Raw genomic sequence first — 22,465 nt, 5'->3', positions numbered from 1 at the left:
CACTAGTTTTAGGAGCCGCTTCCGTTAGCGAGACGGGTATATTTACCTAAAATATCTAAATCTTAGCTCCTGTTGGCTCTTAACGAGTAAAGATATCAACAGAGGATTGGTATCATTCATTGGTACAACGAGAAGAATAATCAATATATATAATAAAAGAAAGTGTACAATGTGCGTGCCGCTAAAACTCAGAAATGAGTCCCGATACGATCAAGGAAGCTATATGGGGTGGTAGCCCTCTATCTGCCGTCCATGAAGAAGTTTTCCGTTTTTACCTGAAGCGTGTGCTTTTGAAGATATAAGGGCTGAAAGTTTCGCCCTCTGAGACCACGAAGCAGTTGTTTTTGTTTTTGAATTTTGAACCTTAACTTAATAAAACAAAGTTCAGAATAGATCGGGAAGTATATCCCTACAAAAATGTGTACCTGGTGAGGTGTCTCGGGTCTCGGAGGCTAGATATTTCTAGAACAGTCCAAAACATTCGAGAGTATTCGAGAGCATTCCACAGCATATCAGAACATTCTGGAATATTGGCGGATATTCGAGAACATTCTAGATTGTTGTGAAGATTCCAGAACACTTTCGAATGTTGTGGAATATTCTGGAACATTCGAAGACGCCTCGGAGGCTAGACATTTCTGAAACAGTCCAGACCATTTGAGAGTATTCGAGATAGTTCCACAGCGTTTCAGAACATTTTGGAACGTTGTCGAATATTCGAGAACATTCTAGATCATTGTGGAACATTCCAGAACATTCGAAAGTATTCTAGAGCATTCCACAGCATTTCAGAACAATCTGGAATGTTGTCGAATATTTGAGAACGTCCAGATCATTGTGGAATATTCCCGAACACTTTCGAATGTTGTGGAATATTCTGAACTATTCGAAGGTTTTTTGTAGGATCATAGCTACCTATTGTGGTAACGTCGTGAGGTTCGAATGTTCAAGCACATTCCGGAATATTCTGGAATAATGTCGAATATTCAGAAATAGCCTAGAATCCAGGATACCAGATCATTGTGGAACGTTCCAGAACACACTCAAATGTTGTGTAATGTTCTAGAACATTTTGGACTTTTTGAAGCCTTTTTTGTCTTTACATAAAGAAGATTCCCATTTTTACCTGAGGGGCGTGCTTTTGAAGTTAATTACACCCTCTAGACATTTCTAGAACAGTCCAGAGCATTCGCGAGTATTCGAGATCATTCTACAATATTTCAGAACTTTTTGGAATGTTGTCGAATGTTTGAGAACATCCCAGATCATTGTGGAATATTCCAGAATACTTTCGAATGTTGTGGAATATTCTGGAACATTGTGGCCCATTCAAAGCCTTTTTTGTATGGGTGGAGCTACAGAACATTCTGGAATGTTGTCGAATATTCGAGAACATTCTAGATCATTGTGGAACATTCCGGAAGACTTTCAAATGTGGAATATTCTGAACCATTCGAAGCCTTTTATATAGGGTTGGGGCTACCTATTGGTAGTGGTATATATAGGTAGGGTAGTAGGGGTAAGCAAGACAGTAGTGAGGTTCGAATGTTCGAGAACATTCCGGAATATTCTGGAATATTATAAAATATTAGTAAATAGCCTAGAATCCAGGATCCCAGATCATTGTGGAGTGTTTCAGAACACATACAAATGTTTTGGAATATTCTAGAACATTGTGGACTATTCGAAGCCTTCATAATCGCAGGAGATTTTCGACAAACACTTCCAGTTATCCCTATTCCCTATGCTTTTCTCACGGTCAACTATAGGTACGGGTCGTAGGTTGTTCTCGACTTGGAAATAAAAAAAATGTACCTAGAAGTAGGTACAGGTATTGTAGTAAAAAAACCCTAAATATATTTTAAAGTTGTTCCTTTTATTACAACCACCACACAATTCTCATGTCAGCTCCCTGAGCGAAGCCGGGTATCTCAGCTAGTGATTAGATAAAGAAATTAACGATAACATAACATTATTCTAGGTACCTACGTCTAGTCGGCTGACTCGCGATACAGTCTGAAACCGAGACTGAAATGTCTTTGGGTGTGGGTAAAAAGGAAAATGAATTAAAGTAAATATGAATATTTCATGTGGTATTTCTAGTTTGTAGTTTTCAGTCAAGTGTAGAAAATGCAACGTAACGGGGTAAACGTAGGTACTGTTGTACCTACATCATCAAAAGTTTTAGAAGGTTAATAATAAACACGACGTAAGTATCTGTAAAGTTTGTAGGTTATCAGTAAAAACTAGAACTTGCCGAAAATATATCTTATCCAAGAGGTACGAAATAGATAGAGATAGTAGTATCTATATTTATTTTTTCGGTGAGCATTCCCTTCTCTATTCGCGATGTTGGGTTTACTTGAGTGAACGTAATTATGATTTTTAGATAAATTTATTTAGGAATGATAATGGAGGTTACCTTTAAGTCGATGGCTTTTCATAACGCAGTTTAGACATATATTTTATTTGGAAAAGTTTTCGAGGGTGACAGATACTTTTAGCACATTGTTTCATATGTTACTATTGCTGCCTGTGCCTACTTAGATTTAATATGGAGTAAATGTGCCGGATCACCGACCTCAGACTTGAGCTAAGTATAAGTAAATTAAAGGGCTCAGTATCAGTATGACGGCTAGAATTGCCTCCTTGCACAAATAAAATCTGTTTTTCAATCGCGGGGCTTCACAATCTGCATCGGCTAATGATATTAGTAGAGCTCGAAGCCCGCCTAGTACTGTTACACCATAAGCAAAGCGGATACAATTGCACATTTAGGAATTAATTTCAATACCTCATATGTCACATAATTTGTTACTCAAAACTCCACCATAAATCTAGCAGATAAAGTTTACATTTCAGTAAACTTGAAAACCCAGATAGGAGTTAGAGGAAATCATCCGAAGATATTGAAAATTTGTAACGACAGTCGATTTTAGGCATTGTCAACTCTATGTTGTTTATTTTGAGTTTAAAGTCGTGTACATTTGTAATAGATTAAAATAGTAATAATGGTATTTTGCATAGCGTTTTATAATTTTAAGATCCTGTAAATAGTCAGGGTGGTCTTGATAGAATCCCGTAAACACGGTACGATGGTAATGTAATGGTTATTATTATGTTTACAGTATGTAATCATTATTGTTTATGCGAATTGCGACCGTAGATTTGATCAAGATCCAGATTGTAGGTGATAGGTTGAAGTAGATCGTAGACTGTTATAGAATTTATTTTTACAGAAGGAGTTGGAATCAGGATCTAAATCGCGATAACCCGATAAGGGTCTCCCGACGACTTTTTCGCTCTTATTGCGCAGACATAGGTAATAAAGCTTTTTCGGCTTTTGCCAATTCTGCGTCGATATACCTGGGGAGACCCTGTCTCCTTTGAAAATTCATTTGGTAAGACCGTCTATCAATCAATCACTTTAAGGTTTACGCTACTTTTCGACATCCTAATTTCAAATATCTCAGTCTCAGATACCAATTATGTACCTCTAAGTGAAATTGTCGCTGTCACGTCAGCCTAGATAATCCTTAAACGGATTACGTCGACCCATTACCTACAGGAAGCCTTGTCGGCCGAGCAACGGGCTGGCCGACTAAACAAGTGTCACGCCATACAAATACACATGGGTCTTTGACTGCTTTTTTCACGTGTTCAGAGACTATAATGATGCCACTTATAGCACGTTACTGCACTAGTCTAGGAGATATGATTCGGAACTCTACGTACAGACGGGCATGACGAAATTATAAGGGTTCCGTTTATGCCATTTTGGCTACCGAACCCTAAAAATCCGAATTGAAAATTCGTAGGTAAGCTTTTTTAAAATCCGAGTTATGCTTTTTAAGTCAAGTTCTATTGATTATATTCACTAGGTATTAAAAAAAATATCTTCACTAAGTACATGGTATAAAACAAAGTCGCTTCCCTGTCTGTCTGTCTGTCTGTCTGTATGTATGCTTAAATCTTTAAAACTACGCAACGGATTTTGATACGGTTTTTTTAAATAGAGTGATTCAAGAGGAAGTCTTAAGTATGTATAATTTGTTAACCTGTGCGAAGCCGGGGCGGGTCGCTAGTTTGGTATATATGTTACTGTTAAGGTGACATAAATTAATTAAATGCGATGAGTGTGTTATATGAGACGATTAGTATTTAAAACATGCTGAAATTTGTCCTTAAGTAAATAAACTTTCCCGCCGTATTTGATTTTAAACGTGTCATTTGAATACAAGGTAATATATTTTTAATTTGTTTGCCGATATCGTTAATTCTTACGAAAACTTAAAGTTAACTTTGATTTATGTCATATTTTATGCCTATTTATATGCAAAGCCTCTTAATGTATGTATTTGGAGCATTATATAAACAGATGAAGAAATAAACATAAAAAAACATCTATTTGACAGTTTGTGTCCTTGGCGCTACTACTTTAAGGGGAAATTAAATCTAACTGCAAACGGATGTGAAAACTGCAATTTATTTATTTTAACGATGTCTGTGATTTTAATTAATATAATTAGCAGAGATCATAATAAATGGCGAGTCGTGTCTGGATAGTGAAATGACTAGGTACTTACCTACCTAATAATTATTAACTCTATTGGAATACTTTAACCACCCTACTTCATCCTGCTATATGACTAGGTACGTAATATATTTACATGGCGACTTTATAAACAGGAGCTTCATAAAACCAAACTATTTCAGAAATTTCCGTCTTCTTGCCATTGTAGTGGGTCGTTTTATGTTCTTATACCTGTCACGTCGAATGATGGTCCCTATTGACAACTGTTAATTTTTATATGGAGTACCTACCGTAAAATTGGCTCCACTTTAAGGAAATTTTGAATATTTTTAAAACTGTTCCTTATTTAAATATTCAGACAAATTGAATATGAAGAAGAACATCTCATGTGACATATTTCATCGGTAAATCAACTTTATGAAATGTTGTTTTATATAAAACGAAGCTTTGAATACGGGGCACAACATACTCATTGTTGGGAGTATTTTTGCTCCTACCTATAGACCCTATAGTTCACTTAGAGGTGCAAAGTCACCCCATTGTGCGCCAAATTAATAGTCCCCGCCAAGAAAAGAGAAAAATATATTCAATTTCGTTTATCTGAGTATACAGCATGTGGCCTGTAACACGGGTGAATAATTAAAACGTAGATTCTACTATAAATAATAATATAGAAATATCATCATGGTTGGATATCATAAAGGTTAAGTCATTTTTTTTAATTGGAGCATAGTTACCCACCAAGGAGCAAAGTAGGACCATCCATCTTGAAACTTAAGTCATTTGTCAATGGAGGTGACAGCAGGGTGTCATCTAATGGGCATTAGCATGTCGAGCACTAGTACGTTTACCTTAGCTTGCCTTAGCTCTGTTACGTAAAAGGTTATAATATTTGTAGACATTTTTTGGAAGTACAGCACATTACTTAATCTAATTAACAAAAGCAAAATATTAAATGATAAAAATACTGAAGAAACCTATATCTTCAATTTATTTTTAAATTAAGTCCAACCAAATGAGACGAAGGGACCATCATTCGACGCGAGAGGTATAGTAGGTACAAGGTAGGTGAATTCTTGACAGTGGATGTGGAACTTAATAATAATAATCATTATGTCTCCTTTAGCTTTTAGTGATGTCGTTCTATACTATACATTCCATTATGATTAATTCTCGGTGACGCATTACTATGTGTAGGACAAAAACTTATTGCAGCAAAAAGTTGTAAGAGGTTTTTTAATAGTAGAACTACCAGTAGCTTGCCGTGCATTATGGAAATTATAGAAGATATATTTTATTTTGATATGGATACTTTTGGTAGGTACTTAACATTAACACAATATCGCGTGCCATTTATGCATCAGCCCTAGTAGCACGGTCGCATTTTTATCATTTATCACCATGCCTGTCACGTTCTAACAAGTATGTAAGTGCGAAAGTGACGGGCTTAGTGATAGTGGATAAAAAATGGAACCGTGCTGAGCCCGCAGAATCGAAGCTATAGGAATTTGAAAGCTAAGGGCCATAAGGGCATCGGTATGGTAAGCAAGTCTGCAATGCAGCTCGAACAATGTAAATGCATATGACTATGAAATACCAACAAAATTCCGTATCAATCCGTTTACGTCCAGCATTGCTTACTGTTGTATGTGTTTTTTTAATTTGTTATGATACTGCGTTACCTACGCTTAATTGCTTATTTAAATGAGAATCCCATGGAAAAAATTCTTAAAAATATCACAGGTTCCGATATCTATTTATTTGGGGTTTAACCCTTAGGTGTGATGTGTGACATTATGGATGGTGTCTACGTACCTACCTTATTTACCATTATACCTATTTGTAAAGATGTTTTCTCGCGACTGTGCAGCAATTTGCATGTAATATTTAATTTGAAACGTGTTTACATTACAAAAGCTAGCCTTCCCTTACACCTCTGGATGTTAATTTTAGCTGATATTTTCATTCGTTTTCATTAGCGCTTGCCTTGCGATTTTGCCACGCGGATTTCCCGTGGTATTTCAAGGAATTATTGTCCTGGCCTGACTAATGAATACAACTTCAGTCACCTACCACACTACGTGAATAGGTTCCCATTGATAACAAAAAGGATGAGTGCTTAGCTAATAAAATATGTACCTATACTCGTAGGTACCTTACCGATTGTGTTACAAAATTTTGGGTAGGTAATGCCTACTAGATAAGATAAAGATTATCTTTAGAATGCACTTGGCTGTTGAATATGCGAACTCAACGACATCGGTATCTATAACGTTATACTTTCCTAGATCTAGCTAGGTTCAAAAGGTACAATTGGTATAGGTAGGTACCTATTTTGGGGACTAAGGCTTGCCACCAGAGATGTGCGAGGATGCGTTGCGAGGGATGTGTTGGTTAAGAACAAGTAAAATCACTACACGCTGAGCTAGGAAAACAAATGAAAACGCATCCTTGGTGGAAACACAGCCTTAATCTTATTGGGGCATTTTATACTTCATTTCCTTAAGCTAAATGCCTAGGAAAGGAAGAAGTAGAAAGTTTCCTTGCACTACTTTCTAGGTAGGTAGCCAGGAAAACCCGTAACACCTTTTTTAGAATTTAGAACTTTGTCGCTGTGACATGTCGGTCATGTCTAAATAGGTAGGTACAAAAATTGACCATCCGTATCTAAGAACTCAGAATATGATATCACAAAATTGTTAAAATAAGTAGGTAGGTGTATTAAAAGTACTACCAAACAGATAGGTAGCCTGTGCTAACATACTTTATAAATGTATTTGCCTAGTTCATAATCATAAAGTACCCCACCTATGTTAAATCGTGGTACATATTATTAATTATTATAAATAGAGATGTGCCAATCTCATTTACTTAAGTAATTTAAGTTAGGTAGAATTTAGCACGTTATAATTATTTGAGTCAATCATATCATAGGTATAAAATATGAACTTACCCTCAACTTTTCAGGCAAAATCAAATCCAAATTATTTGCAACCGGCATGAAAGTACAAGTAAAGTATTACATAAACAATAATCCACAAATTTCTCTTTGAATATAATAAAACTTTGTTTCACACTGTTTTGCAGTTCTATTGCACTTGCGCGGGAACAACTTTTTCACATCTCATTGTAAAGGCGTGCGTAATCTGAGTATCGCACCGCACGACTCAACACCGGCGAATACGTTCGTCGAATACAAAACAATAATGTACCACGCCGGTGACCACGTCGGATGATTCACGTAAATAATAGACAGTAACTCCATCTATTAGAAGCTATGCATAAATATTTTTCTCTGCCATCTAGTGACAAATAAAGATAACTTTATTTTAATTTCTGCTATTCAATAACAGATGGCGCTATAATGTAGTGTTGCCAAATGAGAAATATGGTGGCGTGATGAACGTTATTTTCCGAAACATTTACAGAACTATTTGTGTTTTATTTGTAATATACCTAGTATTCATTATCATTTACAAGTGTTACTTTTTCTACTTTTTTTTTGTGATGTTTGTTTTTCGCAATATTATAAATATTGTTAAGAATACCGATTGATACCGATTTTCCTTGATTACGGTTGGGGTGACTCATGGCTCAACACTAGCTAGTTCTTTCTCTGTCAAAATGGCTGCCGCGCAAGAGGTGCGTGTGTTTTTCCGTTAAGTAATTTGTGTAAAAGCAGTTGTATTGTGTTATTTTATTAGTTAATTAGAAGCAATGACTAATTTATTTACCGTGATTTCAGGCAAGACGCGAACCAATTCAGGCTGTTCAGGTCTTTGGCCGCAAGGTAAGTGTTGTTCCAATCCCGTCCACGTGTTGATGCCGATTTCCTTAGTTTTTAAAGTATTAAATGCTTGAAATATTACTTTTATCTCAAATTAGTCTGATTTTTAAATAGCTCATGTGTTTTTCTATGAAACAATTATGAAATATCTGCGAATTGAATCCTTTCTTGCCTTTAACTGTCATAACCTATAAGTCGTATGACAGTATTTTATCGGAAAGGAGAATAAAAGATTGCGTTGTACCAGCCATCACGGAAATCATTTCTGTGTTGGTCTAAACGGAAACAACATTATGGCAAGATTTTTATATTACCCACTATACAAATTACCACCAAGCGTGAAACGCCAAAATTAACCTCTTGCTGACATTTCCTGTAGCTGGGATACTTTCTAGTTTGTTTGTACGTATTTTAAGCGAGTCCTACTATTTCTGGCTGATACACAGCCGTAACTGTAAGACTTGCTAGTACAATATTATTTTCTTTTAAACCATGTTAACGTTTTTGAAATCATTTTCAGAAAACTGCGACCGCAGTAGCATACTGCAAGCGCGGACACGGTGTGCTCCGCGTTAACGGCCGCCCGCTGGACCTGGTAGAGCCCCGTCTGCTGCAGTACAAACTGCAGGAGCCCATCCTATTGCTCGGCAAGGTGAGCTACTAGATCATAGCTAATAGTAGCTGGCCTATTAAACAATATCAAACAAGACCATTGAATTTTTAACAGCTTTTGACAACTACCCACCTACCTACCTACTTATTACTCAAGTGGTCAGTTATAACTTCCATAAAATTCCTTCTGAAAATATTTGTTTTAAACTGTGTACATTTAATTGTAGCTTCTGTTCCTAGTCCTTATTGCACTCTTCTGTCTATATAATTATTGTAGGGCAACCTGCGTTAATGTCAGCCACCCTTTAAATATTTGCAATCAATATCTGGTAACAGTGGTAACCAACAGTAGGGCAGGTTGCTCTTAATTTGTTGTGTAGTCTTTGCTTACAATACAACTTTTATCTTTGTGTATGTTTATTTCACATTTCAATAAATACAGTAGGACCTCGCTAATTCAGACGGGCATAAACCAGGGTGTTAACAGATTACAGAGGTTTCCATAATTATCATCTGCAATTTTTTTATTAATTATAGCAAATATATCAAAGATTCATGTCTGTATTGTCATATTAATATGATGAAACAAAGGGAATAAAATTACTAGATGTAAAAATAATCAGTTAATTTCAAAGGCACTCTTAAACAGGGAAGAGAATTCAAAATGTTGTGAGTATCAAAGGCAGTTTGCCTGCATCAAGACCGTCCGAATTAGCGAGGCTGTATTAATGTAGTGGCATCTAACAGCATGTGTATTCTCTGCATGCATACATTGCATAATACATATATTGTACATAGTTTGTTTTCTTATACTGGTCAGTCCTTTTTTTCCTTACTGGGCTTGGATTAGTTTTTACTGTAGGTACATTATTTGTGATGTTGAATAATTTTACGGTTTAGACTCACTTGTTTTAAGTCACTCGCGCGACATGTTTCAGAGAGCCTAGGTCTCCTTTCTCAAGCACTAACAGTGCGAGCAGCGTTCACGACGGCCGTGTATCGCGTACAAAACAAGTGAAAACAAGTGAGTCTAAACCAGGGATGTTGCGAACATCCGCATCCGCATCCGCAACCGCGGAACATCCGCGTTATTTTCAACATCCGCATCCGCATAAAATCGATGCGGAGCTTATGCGGATGCGGATGTTGAACAAGTCGGTACAGGAACGTCTTAGCGGCGGCGTAAGTGCTAGGTAATTTCGTCATTACCTATAACGAAATCGTCTAGATCCAGAAAAGTCGGCGAAGTTACTGTTTATTAAATATAACGCACCTATATTCTTGCTCAAATACTAAACGTTTGGTTTTTTTAATAAAAAAATACTAAAAATGTAATATTTGACGTTTTCTAAGTACCTAATCTTGACATCCGCATCCGCATCCGCGGATGTGAGCCTTTAAAAATCCGCATCCGCATCCGCATCCGCGGATGTCAAAAAATCTGCATCCGCAACATCCCTGGTCTAAACCGTAAAATTATTCAATGTTAGTATGTCTCACAATAGTTTAAATTCGATTATTTGTGATATCTTTGTGTGCTCCCTTAAATTATTGTGTAACCATAGAGAAAAAAATACATAGAGTGCTCACTCCATACATCAGTTTTAGTACCAAAAAGACTATTAGCATCTAGCATCGAGTAGCGGAACTATCAGTACTGCTACTTGACAATAGATGTAGCACCAACCGGAAAGTCTTATGCTGTTGAGATAAGACTTTCCGGTCGGTGCTACATCTATTGTCAAGTAGCAGTACTGATAGTTCCGCTACTCGATGCTAGATGTAGATACTGAAATTAATAGTCTGAACTGATGTATGGAGTGAGCACTCTATGTATTTTTTTCTCTATGGTGTAACACACATCACACTGCCGCTGCACCTGGATGTGTGTGATGATGAATACCTTACTAACACTATGCATGTGTAACAGCGCAATGCCAAAAAATAGTGACAGAAAGACATGTGAAGGACGGGAAAGCAATAATACATGATTTAGGTCTTTCTGATCATACGGCACAGTCGTTTCTTATGCCTATAAAAAAACGCATTCCTCCTCCAGTAAAATGGTGGTATGTAAATAAGAGGGACTACAGTCAAGAAAATCAAGAAAAATTTCTCCTGTGTTTATCCTCACTATCTTTCAAGAACGTGTTCGAAGAAAATAATGCAGCACAAGCGTTCAGAAACTTTTATGAACTTTATCTCCTGTTCTATCAATTATGTTTTCCCATCATTAAAATTAAGGTAACAAGTGCATCGGTTAACTCGAAATGTTTAACAAAAAGCTTACGTGCTTGCTGTCGTAAAAAAAGACAGTTATATTTATTAGGTAGAAAATGTAAACAATGTTCATTAAGATATAAAAACTATACACGCTTGCTTAAACGTTGTATATTAGTGCATAGAAAGAAAGAAAACTTAAAATATATAAACAAAAATAGTAATAAATGTAAAGCAGTGTGGAATGTTATAAAAAAGTATAGCTCGGCGGACTGTAACAGTAAATCAGTGGATAAAATAGTGATAAATAAAAAATGTATTGTTGATCCTCAAGATATTGCGGAAAGGTTCAATAATTATTTTATTGAAATTGTGAATAATAATTTAACATCTACTACTACCAATGACATTCAAATTGATAATAATAATCTCACAATGTTTTTGAATCCTATCAATGTAAATGAATTGATTAGAATAATTTCTTCGCTTAATAATTCAAATGCTGTTGGATATGATAATGTGAGAACTGACATTATAAAGAAAAGTATGTTAATTATTGCAGAACCGCTCTCTCATGTTATTAATCTTTCACTTATACAGGGAGTCTTTCCTGAAGAATTAAAAATAGCAGTGGTTAAGCCTCTGTATAAGAATGGAGTTAAATCCGAAATGAGTAATTATAGGCCAGTTACGTTAGTACCTATTTTTGCAAAAATATTTGAGAAGGCTATGTATAATCGACTAATAAAATTCTTCGAGAAGAATAATGTAATTAATGAAGAACAGCACGGCTTTCGTAAATCCAAATGCACATCACTGGCAACATTCAAATTAATTAGAAGTGTAATAGATGCCATTGACAATAAAACGCCAGTTACGGTCCTATTTATGGACATGAGTAAGGCGTTTGATTTCGTCTGCCATAAGCGATTACTTGCCAAATTATACAGATATGGTATACGAGGTCCCGCACTCGATTGGATTAAAGACTACCTGGATAAAAGGAAGCAATGTGTAGAGATTCTCAAGTACTGTAACAATTCTCGAACTATAGAGTCTTATAGATCTTCCTATATAAATAATGGTTACGGAGTTCCTCAAGGGAGTATATTAGGACCTTTACTATTTTTAATGTATATAAATGACTTGCCGAATTACTTATCCCACAAATGTATTCTATTTGCAGATGACACATCAATTATAATTAAATGTAATGATTTGCTGACATATAATGATGATATAAATTTAACATTAGCTCAAACCATTCAGTGGCTCCAAGTAAATAATTTAAAGGTTAATATTATAAAAACTAATTATATTCAATTTCATACAGAACGAGTTACGCCGCCTAACTTAAATGTACACTATAATAACGATCCTATAGAAGAAGTTAAATATACGAAATTTTTGGGAATAATGGTTGACTGTCATTGCAAATGGCGAGAACATGTAGAGAAAGTCTATTCAAAACTCAACAGTTTTGTGTATGCCCTGAGACGAACCAGACAAACAGTTTCCACAGAAGCAGCATTAATGGCATACCACGGTTACGTTAGCTCAACAATAAGATATGGGTTAGTAGTTTGGGGTAGTTGTACACTAATTAATCAAATATTCTTGGCTCAAAAGCGATGTGTCAAGGCTGTTTTTAATTTAGACCGCCGTGCATCGTGTCGGCCTTTTTTCATACAGCACAATATTCTAACAGTTGCTTGCTTATATATAGCTGAGGTCTGTATGTTTGTTCATAAATATAAAGATGAATTCATCGAAGCACAACAGATGAGCTCTCGTAATGTTAGACAGCAATACAAACATAAATTACACAAACCAGCTACCAAACTAGAACTAGCATCTAAAAATTCATACATCATGTGCATTACAATTTATAATAAGTTACCAGATGAATTTAAAGGGAAAAGCAATACAACATTTAAGAAAATGATGAAAGCTTGGCTGTGTGAGAAATGTTTCTACAGTGTGGGCGAGTTCCTTAATAGATAAGTTAATTTTAATATGCATGTAAGTAATTAGGCTAGTTTAATTAAATTTGTATGCCAGTTTGTAGGCACAATGTGGAGATCCTATGTACTTACATATTGTAAATAGTTTTAAGACCTCTTTGTGAACCCACTATTGACAAATAAATGATCAATCAATTAATCAATCACCTTGTCGAACTTGGCGAAATTACAAGTTATCATTTTCAAATTAGTTTTAATTCAATTTATTCAGCTATGAAACAAAAAGGAAAAACAAGTTGTTAATCCATAGTTAATTATCAGCAATGTTTTGTTTGAATTAGTACCTATAGTCTCCATGTGAATTACGTAAACTAGCGTCTGCCCGCGACTTCGCCTGCATGAAATGATGATGATGATTAATAAAATCTATCTTATTTCCTTTGAACCTCAAACTATATCCATACCAAATTTCATCTAAATCGGTTTGGCGGTTTAACCGTGACAGATGGACAGATATACTTTCGCATTTATAATATTAGTAGGGATAACGATCTGATATAATGATGATCAAACTTATTCCGAACCTGAGTATCTTTGGATGTGAAGTAAACATACATATCTGATTCTCCTTAGACTAAAACCTCCAAACACTTATTTCCTTACAGTTTAATTATAAAGTATGGTATTAATTTCAGGAAAAGTTCTCCGGTGTGGACATTAGAGTGACGGTGAAGGGTGGTGGTCACGTGGCCCAGGTGTATGCCATCAGACAAGCCATTTCCAAGGCACTCATCGCTTTCTACCAAAAGTGTAAGTTCTTAGAAAATATTATTAACACATTTCGTAAGACCTAGTATACAGTGTTGGCCGAAAGTTAATGCAAATTGAAAATGCTGGCCATTAACCATTATAAATTGAATCGTAAACTATAATCATCCGATACGGTTTAAGGTTCAATTTATAATGGTTAATGGCCAACATTTTCAATTCGCATTAACTTTCGGCCAACACTGCTAGTATATATATATAAAGAAGTTATTATTTTACTAATTAAAATTAGTCCAGTAAATATACAGGCTTTCAACTTCTGTCATCCTTAAACAGAAAAGCCTTCAACATCCAGAGCAGATGACCTGACTAAAGTATGTTCAAAATGAATTTTTGCCAGGGGTGTCAGTCACTGATCCCTACCAGTTAAAATTGATGGACTAACTTTAAGAATCAACTATGTACTACACCAGCCATTCTCTAAGTGTGTTCCGCAAGAATTTAGAACACTTATGCTTTAGTCGCCTCGAAAAATTTTACTATGCCGCCACCGTATTGTAGGGTTCCATCAAGTATTTCGCTTTCCAAAAGGGTTCCGTCAAAAAAAAGATTAAGAACCGCTGTACTACACAACTTGAATATAATCACAATGGCGTATTTTTGGTTGCATTCAATTTGCTATGATATATGTATTATGGTTAAATAATATATAAGCGTAAGCACCCTTTCTTTCCAAAGCTGGCTCGCCCCATGCTTGTCAGTCATTTCAGGGAAAGGAGATAATTGTGACATTTACCAAGCGACATGAGCCCTCCATGCCATGCCAGTTTGAAATGTGCACTACAGTTCTATTATACTATGTACCTAGTATATATTATAGTATTTATAGTTAGTAGACCACAAAATGGTACTTTGTAGTCAGTTACTAATGCTCCATAATGGGGTTGGCCGGTCGAAGTATTTAGCAGATGCGCCATCATAGCTTGCCCTGTCAAACCCTAGAATTGTCAAAATTTTGTTTTTTTAATGCCCTGGAAGCCAAATTTCATAGGAAAAGGGGCAAGGTATGATGGCGCCATCTATGCAAACCTTTGACAGTTGCCAACCCCATTATTGGATCCCCAATCTCATTCACAAACAATGTAAAAAAAAATGTGAAAAGATGTGTCCCGCCGAGTTTGTTGCCGGTCCCATAATGGGATACCCTCCTCCAATTGAGGGGGGATTTAAATCTTCTCGGGTCAGAGGTGTAGGGTTGGAGCCGGTCTACCTAGCTTTATTTGACGTTCATAAGCGCATTGTAATTATGCCTACTTGAATAAACTATCTTTTATCTTTATCTGTATCAGCTCTAATATACCTTTTTGTTTACAGATGTAGATGAAGCTTCCAAGAAGGAAATCAAAGACATCCTCGTCCAATACGACAGGAGCCTGCTAGTGGCCGACCCGCGCCGCTGCGAGCCAAAGAAGTTCGGTGGTCCAGGCGCCCGTGCCAGATACCAGAAATCCTACCGTTAAGACATACCTATTGTACGTTCAGTGGTGTTGCATTGGTCTGTGGACCAGTGGGATAGCATTGGGTGTTAATAAAAAGATAAAAATCTATTTGTTGGTTTTATTTCTTGTGTAGTGGTGTGGTCAACTTTTCATTAACCTTCGCCATGATACGCCACCCGAGTACGCCACGCCACGTGGCGTCCAAGGGGTTATCGTACAGCAGTAGACGTAGCTAAGTCTTTAATAGACTTTTAGGCGAAGATACAAAACACGACGGTACGAGCGCCGCACCGCACCAAGGTCGTGGTGTGGTGCGGTAGTCTGTTACGGCTTTAAGGCACGTAGGTACTCCATAACTTGGTCAAGCAGATCTTGTCAGTAGAAAAAGGCGGCAAATTTGAAAAATGTAGACGAGAAGGGATGTCCCATAGAAAATTTGAATTTCGCGCTTTTTTTTACTGACAAGATTTGCTTGACCAGCATACTTTACTCTTTGGGTACTCCCATCTGAAAAATATTGGTAGAAAAGGACAACAATAATACCAGCTTTCCTTCTTATAATAACTTTATTTCATTAAAGTGTCTTTGTTTTTATGAAATTAAATGCAATCAATTAATTGTTTTATATGAACCTAAAATTCAAGTCTTAAAATATTATTAAAACGGTTTATTACACACCAGCTAAATATGTATGGAAAGAGAACTATCCGGAAAAAAATACAATTAAGGATCTGATTTGCAATACCATACAGGAATTAACCCTTTTAAGTCCTAGACCACAGATTATATAATAATTAGACACACGACAACTTTGCACGCGCAATTAACTTAAACATTTTTAAAATAAGTTAATTTTCCTACTTTGTTACCGTGTTGTTTTTGGAATTCGAATTCATCAAAAAGGCTGTAGAAATTCTGCATAAGATGAATTTTCTGAATAACATAATATAGGTATGTAATTAATTGAAAATAACATTACTTGATAACAAAGTAGGAATAGGAACTGTATGTAACAACTACACTTTATCTTATTCTTTTTTTTCGAACTTCATTCAAATACTTAACAAGAATATAATCTACCACACTGCTCAGATCCATATTGCGCTCTTAATATTAGCAACAAACTTTAAAGTAGCGTTAGTCGTTAATGTCTTTCATTCGTATTATAAAAATATAGTTATTTACAATTATTATGATGTGATCATTAATAATAACGTGCAAATCCTATAACCCACAATTTCTCGAAAGTAGATGGGTAAATTAAAAGCTGCTAAGTAGGCAATAACCATTTACTTATAAAACGTTCATTTGTGTGGATTCTTAATACTCAGGGATCCTCATCAGCTTCCATATTAGGTACTTAGGTGTCACCCTCAGAGCACAGAATACTGACACCTAAGTTCACCATGGCTGATACCTAAGTATAGTAGGCACAGACCTAACACATGAATCAACGGTAAATGCAAAAAATATATTTAAATACCAATTAAGGTATTGGTCTAATTTCTTAATTTAAAATTTCTTATCTAATAGCTTCATGGTTGGAACAGTTGAGATTTATATTTTATGATTATAGTAAATACTGAGAACAAGTAACAGATCTAAATTGAGATTATACAGTAGTTAACATCAACAACTTGCTATACAAACCTATAGGTACAAAATTTTGGCACCATTTTATGAAATAATTTGACAAAGTGTATACTTAATGTTGATATTTTATATAATATTTTACTTTTGAAGTTCAGACTACTGGTGCAATGGAATCAATTTAAGTAATAAATATTTATACAATAATTATAAATATTATGGCCCTTCATTATGGCATGTTTCTAGCAATAACTATTTATACGTCAATAAAAGCCAATACCTACAGATAAATATAAGTATAGATTCATAATTTTTATTATATCATAATATCAGTGGCGGCGTGTCTTCAAACACACCCTAAGGGCAAGCTGAACGTAATAGCTTCTTCTTCTTTAATGCGATAGGATAAGGACCTTTTCAATTTAGGGAAGTTGTTGGGAATCGTGTTGCAGTCAAGTGTAAAAACATGCGTGCATATAATAAGTAACTTCACAAATATATATATGTCCCAGAGTTCTTAATTCGCTGACATACCTAAGAGCTAAATATGTGACATATTTTTGAGTATGATGAGTGCACCCATATTTTTACACTTGACTGTATCTGCTGTACAGACGCCCGCCACTGGTAGTTATCTAACTTGCAGTTTTAAACGAGATCAGTATCCGTAACATGACTTAATATTCATCGTTTAATATTTTTATAACTCATTGTATTGAACATACAAATTAAAATATACCTATACCTACTTAAACTTTTGACTTTTTAGTTTTGTTAGCACTCTAAGTAAGTTTGGTGCTTATGAACACGATATGCAATATTTAAAAGGAATAAATCCAAGGGATTTATTTAATCGGTCGTTCTAAACAATCGTATCCGTACTTAATTATAAATATTATTTTAGTTTTATTCAGAATCACGAGCGATTACGATCCTATAACAGAAGAAAATAACCATTATCTTTTTTTAAGTATGCGCCTACGTATTGGCAAGTAAATGGGTATAACCTTAGGTAAGTATACAAAATGACCATACAAATATTAACGAAATGAAGTTTGAAAAATGTAGGATCGTAAAATCTCGAGTCGAGAGACAAAATACTTCCAAAATCTTAAAAAAAGTCCACATGGAGACACACACCATGGATGATTTTTGCGGTGTTATTGTGGTTGGTAAAAACTTTTTTAACCGACCACAATAACACCGCAGTAACTATTAACCCTTTGACCGACAAAAACGCGCCTTATCAACCTTCGTGCATTCCGACAAGGGTCACGATGACGTGCCGCACGTCACGTGCGACGTGCGCCGCACGACAGTCGTGGCGTTCATAGGGTTAAACTTTCTCCTTTTGCTCCGAGACGTCCTCAAACTTTGCGCCCATCCTCTTGAGCGCTATGACGGCGGAGACGGCCTTGGCCCACCGTTTCTTGATGACGTACCGCTTCAGCTTGGACTTGGTGACGTGGAGCTCCGTGCACAGCGCAGACTGGATCAGCCACGGGTGGCGTAGGGTCGCGGATGCAGGCAGGCGGTCGCTAGAACGTAATTGACGATAATTTCTGTATCCGCCTCTCTATCACTTGAATAAGTACTTATGCAAGAGCGAGCGAAATAACGAAACTTCGATTTTCATTTTTCGCGGTAGGGCCTCAGAGATATAATATAGCTGGTCAACCAAATCTTGCCAGTAAAAAAAGGCGCGAAATTCAAATTTTCTATGGGACGATACCCCTTCGCGCATACATTTTTCAAATTTGCCGCCTTTTTCTACTGTCAAGATCTGGTTGACCAAGTATAATATAAAATTCGGGGTGTTTACCTGTCGCCATTTTGACGTTTGAGTTTTCAGTGAGTTACCACTGTTTATTTTATTTTAATGGTAACAGTTGAGAAGTTCCGTTCCGTTCCACTTTGTAACCATACAATGGATTGTATAATTTAAATAAAACACACATTTTTAATAAAAACCTTATTATTTATAACAACAAAATATCGTAAAACAAAAGGTATAATAAAATTATTACATCATCCTTGTACGTAACTGAGTTTAGTTAAGTAACAAACATATAATTCACTATAGGAAAGGCGCAATGGCGTATTAGACGAACTTATTATAATATCTACTTATATAGGTATGTGTGACTGATTCACTAAGTACAAAATTACTGTAAGTAAACTGACACAGAAGAACAAAGTTTCAGCCATCAGACTATGATTCTTATTGTCATTATATAAAACATCTCCTACGGAATTGTTTCAGTCTTGCTCCAGTACTGAAAGAGAACTGCGATTTGTCGACTAGATCATTACAGCATTGTCATTTCATCGTCTCTAAAATTACCTTAAAAATACAATAATTTAATCTCATCTTGTTACTTTGGTAACAGAGTCATGGCACTAAAAGTGAAACTCATTTCGTACTCTGAATATTGTTCGTTATTATTTTTCTTTGCGCTTTGTCTTCTGAGGTCTGTCTTTGGTAGAAGGCGTGGAGGCTCGACATGGAGGACTGGGCCAGCTGATTCGATGGCGACCACTCTAAGGATATGGACTGGTGTCTACCACCATTTGAGGTGCCTCCGGCCGCTCTTTCGCCTTCCACTTCTGATTCGTCCCATTTTTCTAAAAGATGAAGCAGGAGGTCCTTAGTCCTGTGAGCATTGTTTTCGTCGCCTCGTCTGTAAGGCACCTGTCTTCCATTCTCTGAACCGTTGACCAGTTTATGTATTTTCTCTCGCCTTTTGTCGAACTCATTGAAGAAGCTGTTTCGCCTCTCCAAAGGCTGGTTGGCTACGTCCCGACTGCTATTAGTGACTTTTTTGGATCGAGCCGACTTTGCCCACGGCATGTTGCTCGTCACTGGCCTCGTCGGTTCCTTTTCAGTCAAAAACTTGGAAGTTATTCTGTGACTAGATTTCGATGTAAAAAGTTTCTTTTCCTTATCGCTGGCATCTCCATTTGTGACGGATTTTGGGACTGTCGTATTAGTTTCCCTTTTGAAACCGTTTGTTAACTTCTTTTCCTCCTTTTTGACCGTTTTCGATTCCGTTATATTCTTGTCTAATTCTTTTACATTATTGTTATTAGCCAGGTCCGTGTTCATAGTCGATAACAAGAAGAGATGATCCGATAACTTCTTGATTTCCTCAGCTAGATTCTTCCTCACAAGGACGTCCTGTCTTTTATGGAGGAAGCAAGAACTGTCGGACGCTCGTCTCTCGACCGGGTTGTACCTGGGTGCTAAGTGACTGGTATCTCTCATCGGAGGCGGTTCCAAGTCATCCTCATCGAATACCGCATCGGGCGAGCTCGCCAAGGAGCTTCGAGGACTAGGAGAGCATCCGCCGATAGAAGATCGCTCGCAGGTACCGTCGGCGAGGCAGGTGATTTCGTGCGCCTGGTTATCAAAGACGTAGGGCGAGTTGGGATGCTCCCCCCACCGCTCGACGAAGACCCTGAGGTTGTCTTTGGCGACGTCGAGTTCGTGCTTGGGCGAGGCCTGCGGCGCGGGGCGCGGCGGCGGCGGCGGCCGGCGCGCCACCCAGCGGTGCCGCAGGCACTCCGTCGCGCTCGGCCGCGACCTGCGACAAGAACCCTTGTTACTAACCCCAACACCACGAGTGCGTGATAAGGATGGGACGAGAAGAGGCGGTGCAAGGGAACAAAAGGGTACTACGATTATTCAAAAATCAAATAGCAGCAAATAGCTTCGATAGGCCTGTACGGATATGATGGTCGTTCTTGTCTACGTGACAGCGTGATAAAACGGTGTCCGTCACTTTCTTTCCCACGGTGTTAAACAGTGACAGTTATTTTATCACGTGGATAAAGATGGATAAAGCTATCCATAATAGGCTGGCTGAAAGCGACGCGCATACAGAATCATATATGTTTTTGGTCGCTAGCGATTCTCGTGTCAGTGGTTAAAACAGATCGCGACCGTGGTCTCAAACTGCAGTCATTTGAATGCGCGCGTCCAATTGGACAGAATTCTGCGGCCATACTTTACTTATAAATTTTGTATGAGACTCTACCATGCAACTAAATAACTACATACATAGAGGAAGGTTAGCACGTTTACAGTTTATATGGTACAGTATTAGAATGACATTGTTAGATTTTGTGTTGGATGCAATAAAGTAACAAGGGGTCTTTATCGACAGGCTGGCTTATGCAGCTTTTACTGACGAGCACCGAAATCAATCAAATGGTATAAAACTGTCGAAGTTATATGTCCGATTTCATTTACGACTATTTAAATGAACGTATTTTATTGGAAATGATCATTAGGTCGTTCAACTGACGATTTTTCTCAAGAACAAAACAAAATCAGTCGTATGTTTTCATAACTCCACGTAAAATTAGCATTGGCAACATTTCAATTTGTAATCAACGAAAAAACAAAAGCAAAGGGCGTTTTTCCAAACGGCGTTAAATGGGAAATGACGTCACAACGGATTTGGCACTAAAAATGCCGTTAGGTTGCGAAGTCATTTTCGTCTTATGTATTGTCACTTCATTTTTTATCGCCGTTTTTATTCATGCTTTAATCACAATAAGATGCTCCATGCAAGCATCTTTTAACTAGGTTGTCACAACAAATTAAAGTTTACAATTTACCTCAAAATATGTCTACATAGAAAATAGGCTACCAACTCCGTATTCTGGCCTCATACACAAGACCACATTGATATTTTTAGATATTTTGATCTCAAATGGAATTAAGGATGGTGAGAGATTCAAACAATTACTTATACAATCTCATCAGAGTATCAGCCAATCGTTGTTATGATATTTTAAACATTGTTTTGCCATAATTTGTACAGAACATGTAATATTTTGAGGATGATTGTAAATTGAAATAATGTTAATAAACTTACTCTTTGTCTTTTACGAGCAGTTTTCCGATGAAGTCCTTCGCGTCTTCGGAGATCTCTGTAAATGCTTCGTCATCGAAGTCGTATTTGGCAACTGTGACGTTCGCCATAGTTTCTATGTCTGTTTCGCCCATGAATGGTGAAAGTCCCGATAAGCTGAAAGATTTAAATAATCCTTAAAAATGCTATAAAAGCAGATAGCTTATTATAACTAGCTTCAGGTACTTCAGATTATCACGACTGGATTGAGCATAAGGTCTCGGTCTGTTGTGTAAATCTGGCGGTAATGAGACAGATATAGAGAACAGACCAGTTTCCACTTTGTAACTCAAATACAAAAACTTCCAATTTGTAACTCAAACTTTGTTGCCTTGCTTTATTATAAGTTTTTTTTTCCGGCAACACTGGTCAAGCAGGAATACTTTATGACCAGACGGCATACTTACCGCGAACACCGCACAAATTGCGTTAATTGCGGGCGTCTTTCTCTGTCACTCTAATACAAGGCGTATTGGAGTAAAAGAGAAAGATTCCCAAAATTTTCGAACTTTGGTGTTCATGGTAGGCGTTAAGTAAATACTAAGTAGTAGTACCGTGTTGCCGGTTTAGGT

At 36.8% G+C, this 22,465-nt stretch overlaps 3 protein-coding genes across 4 annotated transcripts in view; 1 reads left to right on the top strand and 2 right to left on the bottom strand.

Annotated features, from left to right (window-relative positions):
• The window catches only part of LOC134654555 (uncharacterized), a 61,418-nt gene extending 53,688 nt beyond the window's left edge, over window positions 1-7,730 (bottom strand). Inside the window, exon 1 of the mRNA XM_063510011.1 lies at window positions 7,488-7,730. The gene's annotated coding sequence lies outside the window, so the exon portion shown is untranslated. The remainder of the gene's footprint in view (window positions 1-7,487) is intronic.
• Window positions 7,731-8,107: 377 nt separating this feature from the next.
• LOC134654532 (small ribosomal subunit protein uS9) lies at window positions 8,108-15,492 on the top strand. Its single transcript, XM_063509979.1, has 5 exons — window positions 8,108-8,176; window positions 8,280-8,324; window positions 8,842-8,973; window positions 13,813-13,927; window positions 15,260-15,492. The coding sequence occupies exons 1-5, from the start codon at window positions 8,159-8,161 to the stop codon at window positions 15,403-15,405; spliced, it is 456 nt and encodes a 151-aa protein (XP_063366049.1). The 5' UTR covers window positions 8,108-8,158; the 3' UTR covers window positions 15,406-15,492.
• Window positions 15,493-18,931: 3,439 nt separating this feature from the next.
• The window catches only part of LOC134654562 (probable serine/threonine-protein kinase fhkE), a 52,113-nt gene continuing 48,579 nt past the window's right edge, over window positions 18,932-22,465 (bottom strand). For both annotated transcript variants that reach the window (XM_063510024.1, XM_063510023.1), the window contains exons 7-8: window positions 21,858-22,010; window positions 18,932-20,558 (exon numbers count right to left, since the gene is read on the bottom strand). In XM_063510024.1, coding sequence (XP_063366094.1) covers window positions 19,388-20,558; window positions 21,858-22,010 — 1,324 coding nt within the window. In that variant the 3' untranslated portion in view covers window positions 18,932-19,387. The remainder of the gene's footprint in view (window positions 20,559-21,857; window positions 22,011-22,465) is intronic.

Source organism: Cydia amplana, chromosome 15, assembly GCF_948474715.1.
Source record: "Cydia amplana chromosome 15, ilCydAmpl1.1, whole genome shotgun sequence".
Classification (NCBI taxonomy): Eukaryota; Metazoa; Arthropoda; class Insecta; order Lepidoptera; family Tortricidae; genus Cydia; species Cydia amplana.
The sequence above is the reverse complement of the archived record's forward strand: the minus strand, read 5'-3'. Positions and strand labels throughout refer to the sequence as shown.

Bases quoted from the DNA above. Each gene is read 5' to 3' on its own strand.
- LOC134654532 (XM_063509979.1), top strand. The intron at 8,974-13,812 runs GTGAGCTACTAG...TATTAATTTCAG, and splicing joins CCATCCTATTGCTCGGCAAG to GAAAAGTTCTCCGGTGTGGA. The intron at 13,928-15,259 runs GTAAGTTCTTAG...TTTTGTTTACAG, and splicing joins CATCGCTTTCTACCAAAAGT to ATGTAGATGAAGCTTCCAAG.